Source organism: Prorops nasuta, unplaced genomic scaffold, assembly GCF_024137725.1.
Source record: "Prorops nasuta isolate Cenicafe-Biocafe unplaced genomic scaffold, Cenicafe_Pnas_1.2 PNAS00004, whole genome shotgun sequence".
In the NCBI taxonomy this organism is placed as follows: Eukaryota; Metazoa; Arthropoda; class Insecta; order Hymenoptera; family Bethylidae; genus Prorops; species Prorops nasuta.
In genome coordinates, this window is record NW_027116801.1 from 6,673,446 (window position 1) to 6,695,710 (window position 22,265).

The 22,265-nt window shown below is 36.6% G+C and overlaps 2 protein-coding genes across 6 annotated transcripts in view; one reads left to right on the top strand and one right to left on the bottom strand.

Moving 5' to 3' along the window:
- kuz (zinc-dependent metalloprotease kuz) overlaps nt 1-13,956 on the top strand; it is an 89,575-nt gene extending 75,619 nt beyond the window's left edge. For 4 of the 5 annotated variants that reach the window (XM_066725381.1, XM_066725380.1, XM_066725382.1 and 1 more), the window contains 13 exons: nt 1,359-1,553; nt 4,937-5,235; nt 5,668-5,814; nt 5,876-6,024; nt 6,118-6,352; nt 6,456-6,630; nt 6,704-6,881; nt 6,976-7,153; nt 7,228-7,461; nt 7,531-7,647; nt 7,730-7,894; nt 7,960-8,092; nt 8,834-13,956. In XM_066725381.1, the coding sequence (XP_066581478.1) occupies nt 1,359-1,553; nt 4,937-5,235; nt 5,668-5,814; nt 5,876-6,024; nt 6,118-6,352; nt 6,456-6,630; nt 6,704-6,881; nt 6,976-7,153; nt 7,228-7,461; nt 7,531-7,647; nt 7,730-7,894; nt 7,960-8,092; nt 8,834-8,994 (2,366 nt within the window). In that variant the 3' untranslated portion in view covers nt 8,995-13,956. The remainder of the gene's footprint in view (nt 1-1,358; nt 1,554-4,936; nt 5,236-5,667; nt 5,815-5,875; nt 6,025-6,117; nt 6,353-6,455; nt 6,631-6,703; nt 6,882-6,975; nt 7,154-7,227; nt 7,462-7,530; nt 7,648-7,729; nt 7,895-7,959; nt 8,093-8,833) is intronic. The other variant, XM_066725384.1, reaches the window with a different exon arrangement.
- A 93-nt stretch (nt 13,957-14,049) lies between these two features.
- Hem (Nck associated protein 1 Hem) lies at nt 14,050-18,570 on the bottom strand. Its single transcript, XM_066726000.1, has 2 exons — nt 18,304-18,570; nt 14,050-18,218 (listed from the first exon to the last, which is right to left on the bottom strand). Exon 2 carries the CDS (start codon nt 18,079-18,081, stop codon nt 14,713-14,715), a length of 3,369 nt encoding a protein of 1,122 aa, XP_066582097.1. The 5' UTR covers nt 18,082-18,218; nt 18,304-18,570; the 3' UTR covers nt 14,050-14,712.
- Between the last annotated feature and the right edge of the window lie 3,695 nt (nt 18,571-22,265).

The window sequence follows — 22,265 nt, forward strand, 5'->3', positions numbered from 1 at the left end:
CCCTGACTATTGTCTACGTGCCAGATCCTGTCCGTTTATCTGCACGTACGTGCCCCTGGTTACGCGTGTACCAGTGTACTCGGCATAAAGTCTCGGTGAAGCTCCACCGACCCACTTTAACTTCCGGATCAAAAGGAATCCCGAAAGCGCTGCAAGTGGGATTCGGATCCCCATGTTTCATCCTCTGGTATTAGAGCGGAAGCGGAAGTGATGGTGCAACGGCTGAAATATGTTACTTATCGCCAAGACACCGTATTTCAACTTTATCCCGCTTGTTCTCTCTTTCGACCGACCAACGCCATTTCCACCCCTTTTTCTCCTATAAATATTACGTTATGCCAAGCCAAGCTCGTTATACTGTAAATTGCCGCAAAATTAACTTCGACCAATTAATCAGCTTTCCTATCTTGTTTACGCTAAATTTCAAACGCTTGTTTAAAAACAAATTTTAATAATGTTAAGAAAATTTACCTTTATCAAGCTATCGTTTTTAGCTCAGTGGCTGGAACATTCTACATTTTTGCGTATTATATCCTTTATCTAGAAAAAGTTTTCGAATAACGAACTTTAAATTCCATTATTTTACATAGAAAAGCGATGAATTCTAAAGCTTAACATTTTTTTTCTGCTTTGAGGGGCTGTGTAGCTATGTGACAAACTGGCTACAAAATAAAACCTGTATTCTGTCCTGCATGGTTTTACGTATAAAGGTGACCCAGCTATATATATAGTCGCATATAGAAGAAGTTTGAGAGGGAAAGGATAATAAAAATAGCTAGGCTTTGCAAGAAATGCGCCAAATTTATTTAAAATTAACGTGCTTTGACATTAGGTTTTTGTATTGGGACAAATACCTGCCGGAGAATGCGCATGGTGATACGGTTAGTTTATTCGCTTCTGTGGCATACAAACCTCAAAGGGTGGACAAAAAAGTTGCAAGTAAAATTTTTATTGTCTATTGTCAAACGCTTTGCATACATGCCAGCAATGTTTTGTCTCTATCTCTCTTTTTTTTCTCTGCTTTTGTATCATGGTACAACAATTCATCTCCAGCGAAAAAAATAATCCCGCACAAATGCACGTGACGATATTTTCATAAAAATTGTCCATCTACTTATTATTCAACTACTGGTATGAATCAACCAGAATCGTCCACTTTCAATTCAGTTTTAGCTTTAATTCAAACGTCGTCTTAATTCCAAACAATTTTCATTTACACTGCATTTTATTAATATTGCATAGTCAATAATGGTTATAAACAAATGAATCTAATAAATGATTTGATTGGAACGCGACGGATCATTCCACGAGGAGCTTGCTCGACTTGACTGAACCACTTTCTTTGTTTGCGTTTTCAGGTGAGCCCGGAAGTTACGTGTTCGGAAGCATTAGTGACGGTGTCTTCCAGGGAAAGATAGTGTCACACCGCAATGGTGCTTGGTACGTGGAGAAGGCTCACTATTATTTTCCGCCTCATGAGATAAACGAGACGCTGCACTCTGTAATATATCACGAGAATGACGTCGGTGATCCGTATGCCGATATTCGGCAAGGTAAGTCATACTCTTCTCCCTAAACGAAAAATTGCTTCGTTTAACAATAGTATACAATTTTTAGAATGAGAATAATTTTTCAATGAAAGTCCTTCGAATAATATAATACGCATAATTAATCAAACAATAAATATATATGTATATCAATTATTATTTATATAAATCTGATATAAAAAATTCAGTTCAGTTTCATTAGCAAAACTTTTTACCCTTTCTACACTTTTTGGCGTTTCTGGCTTTATCCGTTGTACAAGTTGACACCGTAAAAAGTGCACAAAGTGTAAAAGCTGTAGCAACCATCTGCTAAAAAAAAAAACAGATATATCTTTCACATTTATCAGAAAACATAAGTTTACAAACAAATGAAAAACTGGTGTAAACTGAGTGTAAAAGTATGTTTAATTATTTAGCTAGAAGAAATAATTGGAAGAAGTTTGATAGAGCAATAGCAGAAGTATATTAAATTGATTGCAATGAATTAGTTTGTTCATACGTTTACGGCAAAGAGTAAGTATAACGAGGGAGATATTTAACTGAAATTATTGAAGACTCGCGTGGAAATCAGTGGTAAAGGACGTTTTGGCACGATCAGGTCGAGCACATCCCATGCTATATTTGCTAGTGTTGACCGGTGAGACTGACACGAGGAGCGCATATAGAGACGAGGAGCTCTGTAGCCCTGCAGGATTCGTAGTGGAGGTAAAGCGTCGTGTTTATGGTAGGCGTGCAAATAGCTCGCGCTTAAATAAACAGAAGGGCGTATCGCGTGTAATATTTATCGTGGTTTTGTGCATACACGGAAACGTCGCCACGCCATCTTGGAATGTTTGCGTACTGCTGGATACGCGTGTCGTTATGAATCTGTAACATTAACGATACACTGCGCAACGGTGGATGGCATAAATTCAGCGAATTTCAACATGACACGGGCAAAAGGGAATCGCGTGTACTTCGCGAAGGGAAATAGAAACAAGTAGGCGCCGGCTGCACCACTGGCGTATCGCGCTGACTGCTTCTATGCTCGTTGTTGTCGTAGGTCGTGAAAAAGAAACGCCTCCTCCGTCACCGTCGCGTCGCCGGGGACCGGTCGATGCTGCTTTCTCGGCGCCTGCTCTGCTCGGTCATACTTGTAGCGCCACTAAAATCCGCTGAAAACTTTTCGCCAATTACCAGATTCAATTTTTCATCCTTTCCGCCCATTCTCAGCCTCCTTTTATTTTTACGGCATTTACGGTATATCCAATCAGAGAAATCGAAGATGCGGACCAAAGGTGCACTTCTATTATGGAATAGCGAAATAGATTTTCATGGATGATAAACGCTTGATAGTCCATAGTTAACTGTTTGCTTGCTTGAATCAAGCTGGCCTTGCAATAATCATCAGGAATTTTAATTTAAATTAATCGAGCAGAGTTATATAATGAATAGTTTATTACTAAATTCTCTTGAAAATTTAATAGTCGTTTATGATTGTTGCTTATTGTTAAAAGGGTTACGTAAGTTGGTAGCAACCTTCTGTAATTATACTTGGACATTTAAATTACTGATAAATATCTGCTTGTCAAAGGACACCGGTGTACCACATGTTTTATCTTTGTAAAATCAGAGTACAGTTGTGGAAAATGTGGAGAATATACTGCATCAGACACAGTAAAGATGCGTTTGATATTTTGCGATTTCTCTTGTTCACTATTTAATCTTATAAAATAATATAGCTTACTTTCAAAACAATTGTTGTTGTCAGATTAACAAGAAAGCAATATCTACGCTTAAATGCTGCTGAAATGCGAGTAAATTGTTGCTTTATTTGAATATAATGATAAGTGTATTTTTGCAAGCCGCTTAGGACAATAAGTCCTTGGCTTTTTATCGTGGAAAAGGCTTTTCCGAGCTTTTAAGCTCGTACGCGTATCGCGAGTATTTTTTTCTTTTTATGTGTAACGGCAATTGGCCATTAATGCTGTCTCGTGGACAGCAACATCGATAAAGATAACCAATATTGCCGCGCTGAAGCGCTAAGTCATTAAACCTCGTGGTCCGCATTTAACTTGTCGATAAAGCTAACAACAACTGACGACATTATCTAGTTTATTCCTGACGGTACGACTCGTCAGTATTTTTTTTACTATTTTCCAATTAAACTTAAGTAGAGAATATCGCGCGACGTCCAGGATTTAACTATATTTCGCGATTTCTTTAATATATATATATACATCAGAGTATAAAAATATCACCCATGCAGTGATTTTGAAATGGTAAAATCCTGAGGGTTCACCAATGAAAGTTTTTTCATCAAAATTGTTCGGTGATATTGTTACATCTTATATATATATATAGACTACAGAGATTCAATAAAACTATCGAAAATTGCTTCCTGATTTGATTATTTTTAAAAGAAACATTGATTTCGATCATTTTTGAGCTTTGATTAATTGAGCAGCAATCGTTCGTTTGCGAAATAATAAATGAAACTGTTTCATATCGTGGTGCTTGAATTGCATTACCTTACGTGGATGTTTCGTGGCATCGTTAGAATAATGGGTCTGCCAGTAGCGACGAAACAACACTCAGGGGAAGTAGCCTAGGTTGTCATTACTCGTAATATTATTACGTTAGCTGTATAGTAACATATATACTAGCCAACTGGATTCTCACATGTGCTATCCTTCCATGGCTCAACATTAAGGCATTCATTAGGGTATATCGCTGCATCTTATTGTTCCACTGTATAAACAAATTGTATATACATATATATATTGCTACAGGATAATTGAGATTTTTTATTCTTTTTTTTAATTAGGGCAAATCGATGTTAATTCTGCAAAACTTTCACCTTTTTGTCATAAACTCTGGTGAAAAGATAAGCTTTCCCAAGCTCACTTGTGTTAAGTTATACTCTTTTAGCTTCTACAAGCAAGTACTTGAATAATGCTCGTCGGAGTTTACTTTTCCCTACTTTCGAACCACCCTCTAATTATTCATCGGCTCAAAAGATGACTATAAAAAATAAATAATTTTTCAGACACCACTTTTTTAGTTTGTAAAATCACGCTTCTTACCATATTTTATAGCATTCATAAAAAACTATGGAAAGAGTAAGAGAATTATAAGAAACAGAGTAAATTTTGTAAAAGGCTTACTTACGTCGTACATAGTACATTGTAGTACTATGCAACGCTTTGCATAGAAAAATTCAATAAGGTTATAATGATGTATAAAGAGCTTTTAATAGTGTCTTTTATGAAAGCTAATTAAGTGATATTAAAATTCACTACTACCCCTCTCGATTATACAATACGATTTTAGATTGTAGCTTGATGGAAGTTTTTGTGAGAAGGAATAAGCTTTGATTATAAAATTTAACGTTGAAACGTTTGTTGCAGGTGACTCAAGCGGATGTGGTATTAACGACGATGTCGTTCAATGGATGAATAAAATTCAAAATTCGGGGGACGATACTCCCCCTCCTGTACCTGCCAATAATGGCTCGGAGGAAAAAAGGCCAAATGTTGTACCTTGGAACGGTGATCGGGAGAATCCGAGTCACAAATACACAAGAGAAGCTAACGAACCTAGTCATCGAAGAATTAGAAGAGCGACCAGACCGAAGGAAGACAACAAAAATACGTGCTCTTTGTTTATTCAAACGGATCCTCTCATCTGGCGACACATATCAGATCAGGTAAATATTTAGAGTATGTATACCGTAGAAATCTGGCGAAACGTGTTATCACGCCTCTTTCTGTAAATTTCATATCCAGATCGTCTTATTTCCCCTTAACAGTTGTATAAAATTGTTTATTTATTAAATCTTTTAAAGCCTATCCAAATAGTCCTATTTAAATTTTTCTAGTATTGATGAAAAAAATATTAAAGTAAATTTTATTGTGCGTCTTCTCACTCGTATATAGTCATATCTTTTCATTCCGAGGAAAAATTATTGATTTTCAGCTGCATTTTAATGTTCATACAATTTTAAGTTCAACTTCAATCACTTTCATATAGGAATGAAAAGATGACGGTACAATTAAGCACATACAGTAAAATCTACTTCGATATTTTCTCCGTGTTTCTATCAGAAACATTTTTTATTAATGCGAGCGATATTTTTCAGCTACATCACGACGCCGAGAAAACCAGGGAAGAAATTCTATCTTTAATCGCGCACCACGTGACAGCTGTTAATTACATTTATCGAGATACGAGGTTTGATGGCAGAATCGAGCATAGGAATATTAAATTCGAAGTTCAGCGAATAAAGGTATTTTTTAATCAATAATTCTATAAGCTTCTCTGAATACATGATAAATTTTTCTTTTTAGATCGATGACGATACTGCGTGTTCGAGACCTCAAAACTACGGCGAGTCGAATCCATTTTGCATGGAAAACATCGATGTCAGTAACTTTTTGAACTTGCATTCACTTGGGAATCACGAGGACTTCTGTCTCGCATATGTTTTCACGTACAGGTTCGTGCGACCCCTTTTATTCGATGAAGATTTTTATGGTTCGGTGACTGAAATATTTTTTAATATTTCAATTTTTACATCGGATATTTATAGGGACTTTACTGGGGGCACGCTGGGTCTTGCCTGGGTCGCATCTGCATCTGGCGCATCCGGCGGTATCTGTGAGAAATATAAAACGTATACAGAGACAGTAGGCGGAATGTACCAATCCACTAAAAGATCGCTCAATACGGGCATCATCACTTTCGTGAATTACAACAGCCGAGTACCGCCTAAAGTCTCCCAGCTGACTTTGGCCCATGAAATAGGCCATAACTTTGGTTCACCGGTAAGAAAACGAGGATCCCTTCAATTTATTCCTGCATGATAAACAATTTATCACTAAATGCCTAGTTAAATATTTAGAGATAATAATCTGCTTTTCTTTGTAGCACGACTTTCCACCCGAATGCAGACCAGGCGGATTACATGGTAATTATATTATGTTCGCTTCAGCAACGAGTGGTGATCGGCCCAACAACAGCAAATTTTCCAAGTGCAGCGTAGGTAATATTAGTAACGTTTTGGATGCAATCGAGGATAACAAGAAGCGAAATTGCTTTACCGGTAAAGAAATATTTTCTTTATACACTGATAACAATTTTCGAAGCCCCTTTTACTTATTGATTATACCTTTCAGCATCGGCCGGAGCATTTTGTGGCAACAAAATTGTTGAAGCAGGAGAAGAATGTGACTGTGGATACGACGATGACGAGTGCGTGGATAAATGCTGTTATCCAAGACAGGTGTCCGAATTGGACAAAATAAAGAATGAAACGGCGAAAGGTTGTAGCAGAAAATACGGTACACAATGCAGGTATGGAGTGACTGATTAATTATAAAAATCTCTTAGGTAACAATAAAATTAATAAATAGTGCTCATAATTAATTTGAATTATTACTTTTTACAGTCCTAGCCAAGGGCCTTGTTGTTCGAGCGAAACCTGCCAATTTGTTCCCTTTTCTAAAAAAGTTCAATGCAAATCTGAATCTGACTGTAGTTACAATTCGACTTGCAATGGGAAGTCGTCGGAATGTCCAGTACCATTACCAAGAGCAAATAAAACTAGATGTAACGAAGGCACTCAAGTAAGTAGATGGACTATTCAACTTTTTCCCTTTAAATGAGATCAACGAGGTTTAACCTACTCTATTTTTTATAGCTCTGTATCAATGGCGAATGTACTGGATCAATATGTTTAGAATGGAATCTTACGGAGTGTTTCTTGACGAGTAGCATTATTCCAAATATCGATAAGAGAAAGCTCTGCGAGCTAGCATGCCAAAATGGGACGGATACGTCTTCTTGTCGTAGTACCAGCGAGTTTGCACATGTTGTAGGCTTACCTGACGGTGGGATCAGTCTTAGGCCCGGCTCGCCTTGCGATAACTTCCAAGTAATTGTCATTAAAAGATGATATTGTTTTTTTTTTGTCGCACTTTATTAATAATATATTTATCATTAGGGTTATTGCGACGTGTTCCTGAAATGTAGAGCGGTAGATGCGGAAGGGCCACTCGCTAGACTAAAAAATCTTTTATTTAATAAAGAAACTTTGCTTACAGTAGCACAATGGGTGACTGTGAGTAATATAATTGAAATTCATTTATTCGATAGTGATAGCTAAGAATTAGAATACTAACGTTGAAGTTTCATTTTTATAGGAATATTGGTGGGCCGTGCTTCTTATGGGCATTGCATTTATTATATTTATGGGACTGTTCATCAAATGTTGTGCAGTACACACTCCTTCTAGCAATCCTAAGAAGCCCCCAGCAAGACGTATTAGCGATACTTTAAGAAGGCCCATGAATACACTCAGGCGAATGGTAAGGGATAACTAGTGAATAGAATGATCAGGAAAAATGTTAACATTAGATTTGTTGTTATTCAGCGACATCCCCATGGTGGAGGTGGTGCTGGCCCGAGAAGCATACCCCCACCGCAAGCACAAGGAGGACATAGAGGAACACGGGGGCCTTCTCACGGTTACGGAGAGGGAAGAGGAGCTCAGTATTATCCAAAAGGTAAAAATCCTTTCAGGTAACATCGGTCTAGATATTTCTTTTCGAGTTGGATGTAATAGTAATTAGCTTGTTGCTAAATATCCCTTCTTCTTCAAAGCTATAATGTGTCAAACTCGATTTGAAATACGTTTACGTTTCCCTCCTCGTGTAATCCGCAATTACATCAGTGTTTTCTCCTGTTTGCATCTCCCTCGCATTGATTGACACGCATCACTACCCGATACTATCGTTCTATGACCTACAGAGGTGAGCTGGGGCCTTTATTGTATTAATCTGAACAGGAGTAAATCCAGGAATTTATAAATGTATCCTGTCAACAATAGCAAGCTTCAAATATTAACAATTAGCTCGGTAGAAATTAATATACCATTCTTGTATTTACTCCTAACTCATTCATCTATGTTACATAAATTGCTGCTTTCTAGTAAACAATGTAAATTGCCTCCACTGCTTTAATTTTTTAATTCTTTTAACTTTTTATCAAGCACATTTTTGTATTTTTTTTTTTTAATTTAAGTTTAGAACGCATTTTAGCACAGTAGAGCAAGCCCAATCGAAATATCCTATTAAATTTTAAGTTACGAGTTCAGTAAAAGTTTATCGTGCTAACAGTTTCATTAAATACCGCATTATAAAACCGCATTTGCTTATTAACCCACAGCTTTGTATCCCATTTTTAGTGCAGTACTTGTGTTAGTAATTTTTTGTTTAATACCCAATACCTTTCTAAACTTTAAACAGGCTATCGTTCGGTTCCCACAGCTAGTGCGCCACCCAACAGCGGGACACCCGTCAACCATGGCCGCTCCAATCATCCAGAACTCTATGCCGGTGCCTATTCGGGTTCCGGAGGAGCTGCCAGAGGCCCAGCCTATGAGATGAGGCATCATAACAAAGTGTGATAATACTGAAGTACCGTAACGCATAAGCAGAGATTATTCCAGCACCGTTTCTTCTTAGGCGTTTTTTCAAGACGCAAGAATCAGTGAAACGCGTAGCATCCGAGAGAATGCTAAGAGTGGGCTCGAAGAATAAATACTCATCGTCCTACGTAAGAATAGAGAGGAGAGCGCAGATCTCGAATCTACACGAGGTCATCCTTTTTTACGGAAGTAACGTATATAAGAGAACATGGATTAGATAAAGGATTGTAGGAGGAAGATGCACGCCAACGACATTACCATTTTAACAATAATATGCAAAGACCGATATTACACTTACACTCACGGATGGCATTACAATAACTTGTCGTTATGCAATTTTATTAGACGTGAGGAAACCAGGTTTAAGACGCTACTATTTATTGACGTTGGACATCATAAAACTATTATCGATGTGAATTCTTTGATAAAATATTTTCCCTGGCCGAATCTTCGGTTTGTCGTTGCATATTTGCGCTACGCGATGAGTCCTTAGAATACCTTCCTACGTTTTTCCTTCCAACGAGATACTCTAAGGTTTTTATGTTGGTCGAAGGGATGGAACTTGCCTTGTTCTTTCCTCTACTTCGATCAGATCTGCAATAATGCATTTTGCGCAGTTAAACATTGTACTATAGTGATGAATGTAGTTTTGGACATTTGTCATCATCACTGTTCGATACTGTGAGAATTTGTGGCCAAGATTGCATATAAGTTTTATGTCGCGACTTCTTTAAAAAGTCATCTCGTATATACATATTTCGCTTTCGAAAGTCGACCCTAGAAGGGTTAAAACATTTGATCTTTAATCGGGTGCGATTAAATGCGGTCACTAATAGACCGAACGTGACAATATTTCGAGGCACTTTTATCAGTTGAAAACTTGTGACGAGAAGGTGTTATTTCGCTTTTAGAATATGCTCGTTATTCCTATCATTCATTATTTTTTTTAACGATGAAAACGTCTGAATTACATTGCTCAAGGGCGTTATATCAATACAACACTATACATTATCCACTGCGAAAGTATTTTCATAAAATATTGCGTGAGTATATCGTGATCAGTAGCAAGCATTGAGACGTTTACATTCAAAATTTATGCGAATTTTTATTGAGCTAATGTTCCATTCGTGTAAATTAAACAGTCGAGTAATGTTGGAAGGTATTATATATTTTTCATGATTATTAGTAACGATCGTTAGTTTTTACATTCGAAATGTTTGACTATATTGCTGTAGAAATTATTCGACTTTCTAGAGCGAAACTACGTTAACTATTACCAAACTATCGCAGGTCATTCGTTTGATCTCTACCATAATAGTATAGCAATTAATATGTATTATTCTTATACTAATTTTATTAGATAATTGTAGTAAAGCGAGATCGAAACAATGGAATAGGGACTGATAGGGACAAACAGAAAAGAGATAGGCGAATGACGATTTAAAATCAGTTTTTTTGTAACACTATTCCATTAAGATATATATCGATGATGATTATATTGATCACTATTGAATAAGCTTGCTATTATTAATGCTATTACCATTATTGATTAGTTATGAAACTGAAATGATAATTTATCTCCTTTATCGCAAATGTTATAAGTTGTATTTAAATGCGGTTTTAAATTTGCAATTTTCGGGGCGAACCGTAAACGTGTGCTTTTACTACACGTGTAGCGGACCAAAGAAGAGTCCTCTGTTTAAAATATTAACATCGTTTACAGACTCTGGGCTCAAGCAGTGCGCACATCTGCCTACTCGTATGCGAATAAGAAAACTCATGCTCGTTTAAATTGGCGCATTAAAATTGATTTGCAAAAGAAACCAGAACTCAGTTCTCTGTATATAGAGGAAGTTGTTTTTGCATCTTCTGCATCTATTTCAAACCAGGATGAACCGAAGATTTTCATTATTACTTTCGTGAAAATTATTTATTAATTTTCAAGTCAGAGTTGCAGAACAGAGCAGTCGAATGATCTTATATTAATATTTCTAAGTATGATAAATGTTTATGACCTAATTCTACTTAACCATAATATTTTGTTAACTAAAATTTAACTATTCGCCTCTATATTTCTAATATTTTTAGACTCGTTAAAAATGGATAGGTAGTATAGAAATAAGTGGCAGAACATTGTTGACTTAACAAAGTTTAAATTATTACTTTAAATTATGAATTTAAAGGCTGACAAGCATTTTTACATTATTTTTTTGCCACTCAAGTTTTTGATAGTTCATATAATAAAATGTTTGATACTTTTATTAAAACTAACTTTCTTGTTATTACTTTTATATTTCCTTTGAAATTCATGCGCTTTAACTTTTAATTGCATTTATATTCATTCTAATGTCAATCTTTATTCGGGCTTATCCTAAAATAAATTTTGCTTTTTAATTCAGCTCATATCAGAGAGCTCCTTCCCCATTCGCTATGTGCATACTAACACCACACAGTGGAGTGAGAATGAGTGATTGTATATGTAAACAATAAAGCCCTACAAAAATGATAAAAATTTACCGATAGATATCACTGATAGTATGTATATGCACATAGCTGTATTTCAAGTATTATTGAGAATCAGAAAATTTGAAATATTACAGATTTTTGTATCACTACCAAAAAGAACTTTAGATAGTGTCAGCCGTATTAGTCGTTTGCATTTGAAGAAATTATGATACACCAATGTTTCAACTTAAATTTAACGAAGAATGTGTACGAACTTAGAAAAACATTGATCGAAGATCCCTCGAATAAGCGGTTGCTTTTTTTTTATTGCAAATCAGTGCCGTCTGCGTTATTTTCAACAAACTTGATTTTCCCGAGAAGGAAAAACAAAGGGATAGAAGTTAGGCGTAACAAATGAGGAGGAGCCAGCCAAGTCGCTGCAATACGAGTTTGCGGGTCGCATGGAAATGTACAATAGACGCATTGTGATTATTGAACGGATTGTACGAGGGGTGTATGTTAGAAAGAACGAAAGCGCATAAGTTCAGTAGAAAGGCATATGGAGAAAGGTATCATAGCAAATGGTTTGGGCGCATAAGGAAAAACGAATGGGTGTATACATGTGTAAATATAATGATTAATATAAATATATATTATAAATAAAAAAATATGTATATGATAAATATGTAACCATAACAGATGGTAAAGCAAATGCGAAAATACTTGTTTTTATATCAAATCTGTATTATAGTGAAATATTATTCTGTATTTTGTAATCAGAATAGAAGAAGCTAGGAGAACAAGCAAGTCTCTGAATAAATCGATAAACAGATACTTAGCTTCATAAAAGGACTTTTGATCCAGCGTGGATCCGACCGAAAGATCGTGCACACGACGATCTATGTTATTTAAGAAATTTCCAAATTTCTCGAAAGAAATCACAATGGAAGTCTAGTTGGCCCCGCTATATTTTCTAATCTCACATTAGGTCTGTTCTTTTTCGCTGTTTGCTGCACTAGTGCAATAAGTTAGAGGGAGCAAACTTGTTTGTCTTATTCCAACTAATTGTACCAGTTGGATAATGCAGCGAAAAAGTACAAGCACATCATTACATTATTAATTTAATTTCTGTACAGATCAATATAATAATCTACTGCCATTTGTAAGTGATGTAGGGAGGGTAGCTATGAAGACCCGTAACTATAGCTTTAGTCGCTTACTAATTTTAACGAGAATGCCACACAGACCAAACGACTATCGCTTTAGCTGTATACTCTCGTTGTTATTTGTTGGAAACGGACAGGAATAATTATGCAGTAGATACAATGGGAAATCGGCTCATTTTTAGAGGGCATTTTGTCTATTTTCGACGACTGAATTAAATTTATCATAAATTGCCTTTAGAGAAATCATCACTATGTTCCCGAGCCACTGCCATTCGGTAAATAATTGCTAGGTTTAAAGAACTTATTTTTGTTTAGATGATAGATGCGTCTTAAATTATAATTGAATACCGTGATAAAAATCTACTTTTGCTTCCAACTCACTGCCACAAAGTTTGGATGACTGAAAACCTATGATATGATTAAAATGTAAAAAGTACAAGTTGTTATTCTTAAGTGAGAGAATATTAGCGGCTCTGAAAAATGTGTGACAGACATAAAGCGAGGCCAACGTTCCATTGTTAGATGATAAGGACGTTGCTTATGCGTATGAGAGGAGAATAAAATATTACTTCATCATTTGTCCCCGACCTCTACTGCATATGCTTAAGCTTCTTCGTTTTTGCAGTGCCTAAATTAAGGTCTGAGGATGTATTAATTATTCCAGTTATTTTGTCCATATTATCGGTATTTTTTATGCAAATAGCGATATCGTAAGCCTTTCTTAACCAATGATTGACTAAATAAGTACACGGCTTTCAAAAAAGGTATTTGTTTCATCCTTCGCCTTAATGTAGGGCTGCGCACTATGACGCGATGCACTACTCTATCACTTGTACATAATGTTAGAGAGAAAGGAACAAAAAGAAATTAAAGATTATATTTTTTCTATCGATCCAAAACCGTGGTGACCTATCAACATCGTGCATCCGGGATTATTTCTCTCTTGTTAAAGAAACTTTTTAAAAATAATTCGCTATAAGTTTCTCATTTATTTCCTTTATAACCGTATAACAATGATTTGAAAGTGCTGCTTGGATATCACACATTGCCAAGTGGCCTTTGCTTTTGATCCGCCGTATCGGTTTCTTTAAATTCTTTAATATTAATGAATAATTGAATCAATTTATTTTTCAATTTATGTATTATAGTTAGGCATGATACTGACCAATTGCCTGAACGTAGTTTCAGACCACCACTCTATCTTTTCCCCGAATGTCTAGAACGTGACGAGTGTTTTAAGAATATTACAAATAAAAGGAATATGATTGTGAATATCTCTTGTGTTATGTTAATGTGATTAAAAAGAACAAAAACATTGTAAAAAACTGAATAAAGCATACATTTTACATTTACACGTGCTATACTATATTTAGTCCTTTAACGCTTACATTAGATTTTTTAAGATCAAATAAAAACACATCCATGTGATTCGACTTTATTTATTTATAAACTATTGCAAAAATTATTATCGTACATTAAAAAATGATGTAGATATAAAATGACGATATATTCTAATTTGATTAGCATGAAAATCCTTCTTACAAGATCTGGCTTACACTGAGTCCTTGGCAAATGGAAATCCTATCGTTAATAGTACTAAATACTGAAGTAGAAATATACCTATTATCTTAAAATATCAAGTCTCTTAATAATCCAGCATCCAAGTATATGGAGGATATTTTATTTATACATTATAAGTTAAATGTACTATGCAGGTTTCGTTCGCCATTATTTTCATAAATATTTTTTTTAAATATAAAGATTCTAAATCCAAATTTCCAAACATTGCCACATCTTGGAAAGATAAATGAAGTTTTACTATTCAACGGCAAATGATTTTAGTAACACATTCATATGTACTTATATATATATATATATATATATATATATAATTCATTATTTTCCTAATCACATTATCATTGCTGGTAATGTTAACAATTTAAAAATTATTTTCAAATAATTTAACTTTTTAAATAATCAGAAAATCGCTGAGTTTAGCATATAAGATGCGAAAATATGGTCCTGAGTGGCAAGCTAGAAATTCAACATTTGTCAGTGAAATAATGATTTATTTCACGTAAAATCTTTACGGCTGCGAGTGCTCGAGCTTGTAGACATCGTGATATGCATTACGTATCAGTGCATATGGAAAGCAACTCTCTAGTAAATCCATTGTCAAGAACGGAGATTCTTGGACTATTTGATCCAGCAAGAGATATACAGATTCTCTGTTTTTAGTTGCCTCCTTATCTGCCTCTTGACCCAATCTGAGCAAACTTGAGGAAGCTAATGCAAGGAATTCCTTCATCCGGTCTTCAATGTCGTTCTGTCCACATATGGTAAAGAGTGCACCGAAAATATTATTTATCGCAGTAGCCATACAATGTATATTATTGGAATGACCTTCAAGGGAAGCTCTGTAAAAGGAATTATCATTCCTTGCTAATTTTGGAATAGAAACTGCGACAAACACCATAAGCAAACAAACTAATAAATGCTCATCTTCATCTGCTTCAGCTTTCTGAGTTTTCAATGCAGCTGTTAATGCTGGATCCACCTTACACGTTAACCCTGCAGCTGATGTCATTTCGGTAACAATTCTCATGGGATCTGCCGATGGTAATTGATGCCTGAAGTCCAGAATTGAACTTAATAGGAACGGAATCCGTTCCTCTAATACATCAACCAGTGCGGATTGTGCTAATTGCCTAAAGCTCAAAATAACTCCTATAATGGTTATTCTCTGAAGCACATTATCGACTTGTTGCAATCTTTTGAATTGTTCCTTCATTACTTCAGGTTTATCAAAATTCGTTCGCAACGCTATGAGAACTTCTTTATTTCCCGCTACTAGCTTTTTCAATTGTTGTACTTGGCTTGCAATGTGCCACATTAAGTTTTCGCTAAGCATTTTCATGCCGTAAGGACCGATTAGTTCCGCCAATGCTCTTAATTCGTTAATATCAGAGAATTCTTCTGCATTAAAAGGAATTGCACCTTCCACCGACAAACTAACAAATGCTCTTTGGTTGGGAGAATAACAAATATTTCCAGCACTTACTCTCCTCAATAAAACATCAGAGTACCATTGTGTGTAAAGTGCAGCAATAGTTTTGTCTCCATGACTGTCCAGCTCTTGGGTCTGTTGAAGCAAAGCATTATTAAATACTCTTGTTATATCTATGTGTACATAGTTTTCCACAGTTTGCAATACATTCATATATGATCTAACACTGACAAAAAGTTCTGATGGTTTAGCTATAGCACTTGTATCAGGGTTGTACATAACCATTCCAACAAGAGCTTTGGCAAATCTTGATTCTAAATGCTGATTCAAATATTCTCTTGGTGCAAAGGTATAATCCCAAACATTAATTGTTGGACAATAATTAACAGCATAGCATAATTCTGTTAATGCCATGTGTAGCTTATCCATTGTTGTTAAATCTTCTCTAGTTTTTCTATAGCTTTCACTACCAGGTTTATGTATTTCAATAATATTCTTTTTATTCTTATCCTTCTTCTTTCGATTTACTACTTGTGAAATTAACGCAACACAATGCTTTGGCAAAAGCTTATCACTCATTTGACATTGCTTGTCACATATTGTCGTGATAATATTCTTTGCTTCTTTGGCCATCTCTTCCAAGAACATATTAACAAGAGAAAGACTTCTTTCTTGAATATGATGACGTTCTTCTGGGCACAATTCATGAGTGCAGCTTTGAAAATGGCTACAAATTAGTGGAAATGCTATAATATAACGATTTTGAGCTGGAAACTCCAAACACATGTGAAATTGATCTTCAAAAATTTTACTATAAAAGCAGAAAATAGACAGATCTGAAGTTTCCACTAACATTTCATCAAGATTATCAACCATTTTTGTATGGAATATAACTGTATCCATAAATGATGCTAGTTCTCTGTTATCAGCTAGATTCATATTACACTTTGAAATAGACATGTAGGCTTGTAACCTGAACCAGTCCAATCTGAATGGTCTAAAATCAAATATTTCATTGTCTTCTACTTGTTTAACAGTGAGACTTGCTACTATGGAGCACATATCGCTGAGTACCGATCCTTCGTCTTCTGGGCAAGATGGTAGATTTTGTATCATTTGATGTAATGCAGGAGCATCAAATCCTGATAAAAATTGCACATAATACCTTTGTAACACTTGAGAGTATTTCTTAACTAAGGCTCGAAGTTCCTCGCAATGAAAGAGTAGTTCTGGTAATTGGCGATCAACTAAATCCTCTCCCCCTCTTCCCTTTGCTTTCCCTTGTATAGGTTTATTGTCTCCATGTCGCAGAAGCCACAACACTTCATCTCTAGCATGTGAAAGCCCCATTAGAACTAATAAAGCTTTTGGTCCCAAAAGTCCAGGCTGATCTGTCAAGATTAAACCTAACTCTTTGAGAGCAGTTCTTAAAAATTTTCTTCTCTCCCTGTGAATATATCCAGCTTTTTGTACAGCTTGATTATAACATTCCTTCACTTCGGATACTCTCTTGCCATATCCCTTTATGCCCTCGAAAAATGTTTGAATATACTGATGAATATAAATAACCTCATCACGGAATAGGGCAAGTACCCAACCTGACTCCAAAGCTGTTATCCATAATTTATTTGGCTGTTCCTGACTCAAAAATGAATGACAAAGGGTAAATCCAAGTATAACCCATCTTTCTATTCTATCCAGGCTTAATGTTTCACAAGACATTGTATCTGTTGCTGCAGCTTTTAGTATTTGTCCAGGACTTCCAACTAAACTGAGCTTCTGATCTGCTCTCCATGTATCGGCTGATAAATTTCTACCAGGATACACTGCCCATAAAGAAGTAAGAGCTTGCTTCAAAAGTTTAGAATGCGGAACAAATTCATCTGACAACTTCTTTAGAGGAACATCATAATCCATAATCATTTGGCCCAACCTTGGAAAACTAGGATCTGATTGGCTATTAACCATTTCATGAGCAGCATTAAAAAGTCCTAGAACTGCTTTTCGATCTTCTACTTTTGACAATAATATCATCAAGCTTACATATATAACTACCAGATCCAAATATCCTTTTGTAACATCAAAATTAATTGCAATATCCATATGAACACCACATGCATCCATTGTAGTAAGAAGTTCACAAACATTGTCCTTGAAATCTAGCAAGTCAACAAAAGTGTAATAATATAATGACAAGGACTTAATTATTTCATTACGTAAGTTGGTAATAGTCTGCAGTCCCTTGATATCGATGTTGGGAAATTTTCTGACAATGGTTTTGATAGACGATTCCAGTGTTTTATCGGACAGAAATCCTGGTTTTGATTTGGCATCTCCACATGCTTTTTTAATGTTATAAATACGGGTTAGCATACCAATACCTCTGTCGTTTAAAATAGTCAGCTTTTCAGCCAACTTTTGCTGGCTAGGTACAATTGGTCTAGCCATGATTGTTTTGCTTAATGATTAAACTAATCCCGCTAAATTGTCATAACTAAATATAATTTTTTGCTATGACAGTCGACCCCACCCTGGGGTAGTGTGTCCACACCGGACGCGCCTCGTTATTAGTTATCCAGTTACTCCTGAAAGTAGAAATAAGTTTCGTTTACCGTATGGAAGAAATATTGCGAAAGTGGAATTTGTTAATTAGTCTTACAAGATGCTTACCAATTAATTACATGTTTATATATCAAGATTAAATAACACAGCGTAGCAAGTGCATGATAAATTTGTTTTTCCTTATAGAAGATTTACGCTGTTTTCATACTAGATCGCGCTGCAGTGCGGTAGTTGAGTAAGAAGGAAGGGGAATTTATACTCCTCCTTCAATAACTGTGACATTTCATTCGGTTTGAAGTATTTATTACATATGACTTTGTCAATCAAAATATTGAAAATAATAATTTGTACCAATTTTCCTTACATTTTATTTTTCTTTATTCAACAATGGTATTATACTGTTCGATACGGACAGGTAGCAAGTAGCAACAACGATGTGAACTCATAGGTATTTGCCCTCTCCACAATGCTACTCAGCTCGCACACACCACAAAAACAAAAGTGGTAGTAACACGTCAGTGAGTCATCCCTCTCATCTCCTACATACGCTGGTTACCTACACTATTACCTCGATACGTATGTGTTCGACCTCCTTCGCTTAACTCCGGTCAGCTTCGGTATAACTTGAGTATGTAGTGCCTTAAATACCCACGAGTCACATCCCTAGGTAGCAATGCTACTAGTTTCCTGACGTTAGTGGTAGATGGCGCAATGCTTGCGCGCTTTTTAAATACAAATTATAAAGAGCCTCCTCTCTCACTCTTCTCCTTTAAATACATTCCTACTTATTTATACTTGATTTCTTATACATTATCATTTATCTATCTTTTTTGCCATATTTTATTCCATATAACATAATCCTAAAACTATTTTTATCAAACTACTACGAATATATAAATTTTGCAGAAAGATCGATAAAAATAATTGAAAAAAGAAATAGCTGTTTAACGAAATATAAATGAATACATACATATATATATATATATATATATATATATATATATATTTGACATGATGCATGATAAAGGACATAATCCCTTGATATCTTTCCTTCTATTGGCGTTATTCGTTTATAAGTATTCTTGGACCACGTTCAAGCTTCGCCTCCTATTTTCACTGTAGCTCTAACGATAACCACCCTTCGATGTGAACCTATTGGCCAGCTTTTTGTACTTTCCCATTTTTCATTAGCACAATCAAACCAAGCGTACACACAGAAACAATGGCTTCTTGCTGATCTTCCCCGTTCATGATTCATTGTTATGGGGGAAATCTATAGATTATCGAATGCGGAAAGTTTGGCTTCGTGGCTGCTACCCTCCCCTATGATTCCTTCCATTTCCAATCTCAGCCAAAAAAATGATGATCTATTTACGAGGAAGACTCACATTGTGAGTTTTACAGGAGGAAAATTGTACTTAAAATAAAGTTATTATACAAAATATTATTGAATATTAAAAGAACATATCGTGTAATTAATCTAAGATAGAAATAGGAGATTCTTAGAAGAAAAATGAAGAAAAGTGGAAAAATACACTATGTCCAAATGATATTTTTCCAAAGTTTGATAGAATTGTCGTGCAGAGTCGTCGGGGAGCGCGCTTACTAGCCCCATAGACAGGATTAGTTTTGTTGCTCTCAAATTTCTAATTGTTTCCTGCTCAGAGAGCGCAGGTGGAATGACTAACGACCAATTTCCTTCGGTAGGCAAGTCATTCCGGGTTTGATCGATCCGATTATCGCTCCAACCCTTCCGCGCAATCTCGTGCACCGTATATTACATTTCCTGTTAAGTTTGGAAAACCGGCAACGCGCTTATCTATCGAATTTGAACTTAAAGTAGAAAAAATCTCAAATCAAACGGAAAACGTTTTATTCCGGAAAATGTTTGAGATTTTGAGGAGGTAAGAATAAGATGTTTCCAACGAGGAATCGAACGGCTTTAATTATCCCGTGGGTTCCTAACGTGCAATTAATTCCGAATGTGGTTTAGTTTAGCGGACGAAGAGCAAACAATGTATTACCTACTCTTTGGGCCGCCTAAACGTCCTGGATGGTTACAGCGGGCATAGGCGGAGGGTTTGGATAGAATAAGGAGCCGTCCGGAAGGGGTAGGCCACTTTGCGCAAATAGCATGGATCTGCATTTACTGCATATCCCCCCCCCCCCTCCCCCTCACCCACCTGCCCTTTTCCTACCATGCCCAGCAGCCCCTGCCTACCTCCACAATCCCAACTTCCTATCCTTCCTATCCTTCTTCGACCGGCAGGCAGACCTTCATCGTAACCTTTGCACGCCTATTCAACATTTACTCTACTGCAGGGAGGGGGCGAGGGAGGGACTAATGCTCCGTGAATTTGTGATTGCCCTTAATGCAAATTTCCAAGTTTATTCCGAGTGTACTTGGGCTTTCTGATGGGAATTGTGGTAGAATCGCTCTCCTGATAAACTTTACGTAAAAGCAGATATAATGCAGTACACACAAATGGAAAATGCTTAAGTTTTTCTTTAACGATTTGTTTTTTTAATAGATACATATTATGGCTGAAATATACCTATATAGAGTTGTTCCATGTTAGTCATTCGTAAGTTGCATCGAACAATTTTGCTCGTGAATTTGGCAGAGTCGGTTTGGGTGCCAAAAAGGCAGAAAGTTCTTTCGATCCATTTCCTTTTGCGAGGGCGAAGCGACACAAGCCAATGACGAAATAATGGGAGGCGTCGGAGACACGGATAGACGGCCACACCACATTTCCATAAGCTTAACGCAAATATTATTCGCGGTTTTGTACGAGACGAGCCATAAAAATGTGAATCTGATCAAAATTAGAGGTGATCTCGTATTTCTTTCTTCGGATTCGCCTCGCCTGGCGCTACCAAGAAAATCACGTTACGTTGCCAAGAGTCGTAACATCCTGCATACCGGGAAATATCGAGTTTTTATGGCACCTCCGGCCCCCTTTCAGGATCACCAAAGGTTATCCAAGAATCCCTGGGACTCTAACTGCGCGGGTTGAAATTTCGCTTCATGGTTCGAGAGAATGGGTCTCAGCTTTGAGAAACGGGGTAAAAGGAAGGAGCGAGAGAGAGAGAGAGAGAGAGAGAGGGGGGGGGGGGGAAGGGAGAGGAGGGTGAAATGACAGGAACCTTTCGGAATGAGATGCAGGATGAAGGAAGGGTGGAGGGGCCTGAACCGAAGGGCAGGCAGAGTCATGCTATATCGGGAATTAGAGAGAGAGAGAGAGAGAGAGAGAGAGAGAGAGAGAGAGAGAGAGAGAGAGAGAAGAATGGAGCAAGAGATAACAGAGGGAAAATTTGAAGCAGAATCGGAGAGGGTAACGTGCAGGAGGATTGGATAGCGACGAACAACCGAAATAGAAAGAGAGAGAGAGAGAGAGAGAGAGAGACTAGCTCGTGCAAAGCGAATGACTGCGATTCGTCCAATTATCGGTTGGCACCAAAAGTGCTGGGTCTGGCTCGACTGCCAAATGGGAAATAGCCGGCGAACTGCAAAGGCAAGCTATAGTTTAGCAATGGACCTACAAACTACCACGTGGCAAGAGCTAAAATCTTCCAACGCTATGGACTCTCGCGCGCTATGGAGGTTATGGACCGATGTAAACGGCAATCGCGCAAAGATAATTTGCCTCCAGAGAATTTGGTGAATCCATGTTACGCGTTGACCTCCCTTGTAAGTACATAGAACTTCCGCCTCGCTCAAAGCACAAAGGGATCACTTGCTTTTCCGTCCTGCAATCGATTTTCTCCAAATACTGAGAAATATTTCGCTACTATACACTGCACTCGTGCAAACGCTGCTTTTCATTCCATTTTATTATCACCGTGAAGTATCGTGTATACATATATATATATAGGTATATATATAGTTCTTTTAATAAGATTTTTTTTATATTAAAATTCACCCCTATTACCGCGCCATTGAAAACTTAGCACATCATACTTTTAAATGAACACGCGGTCTTTAAAGCCAAAAGGATTCTGCAATCATGCTTCTCAATGAGAGTCGAAATTTAGATTGCTAATAAATGGCTAGCTGAAGCGCTCAAGGA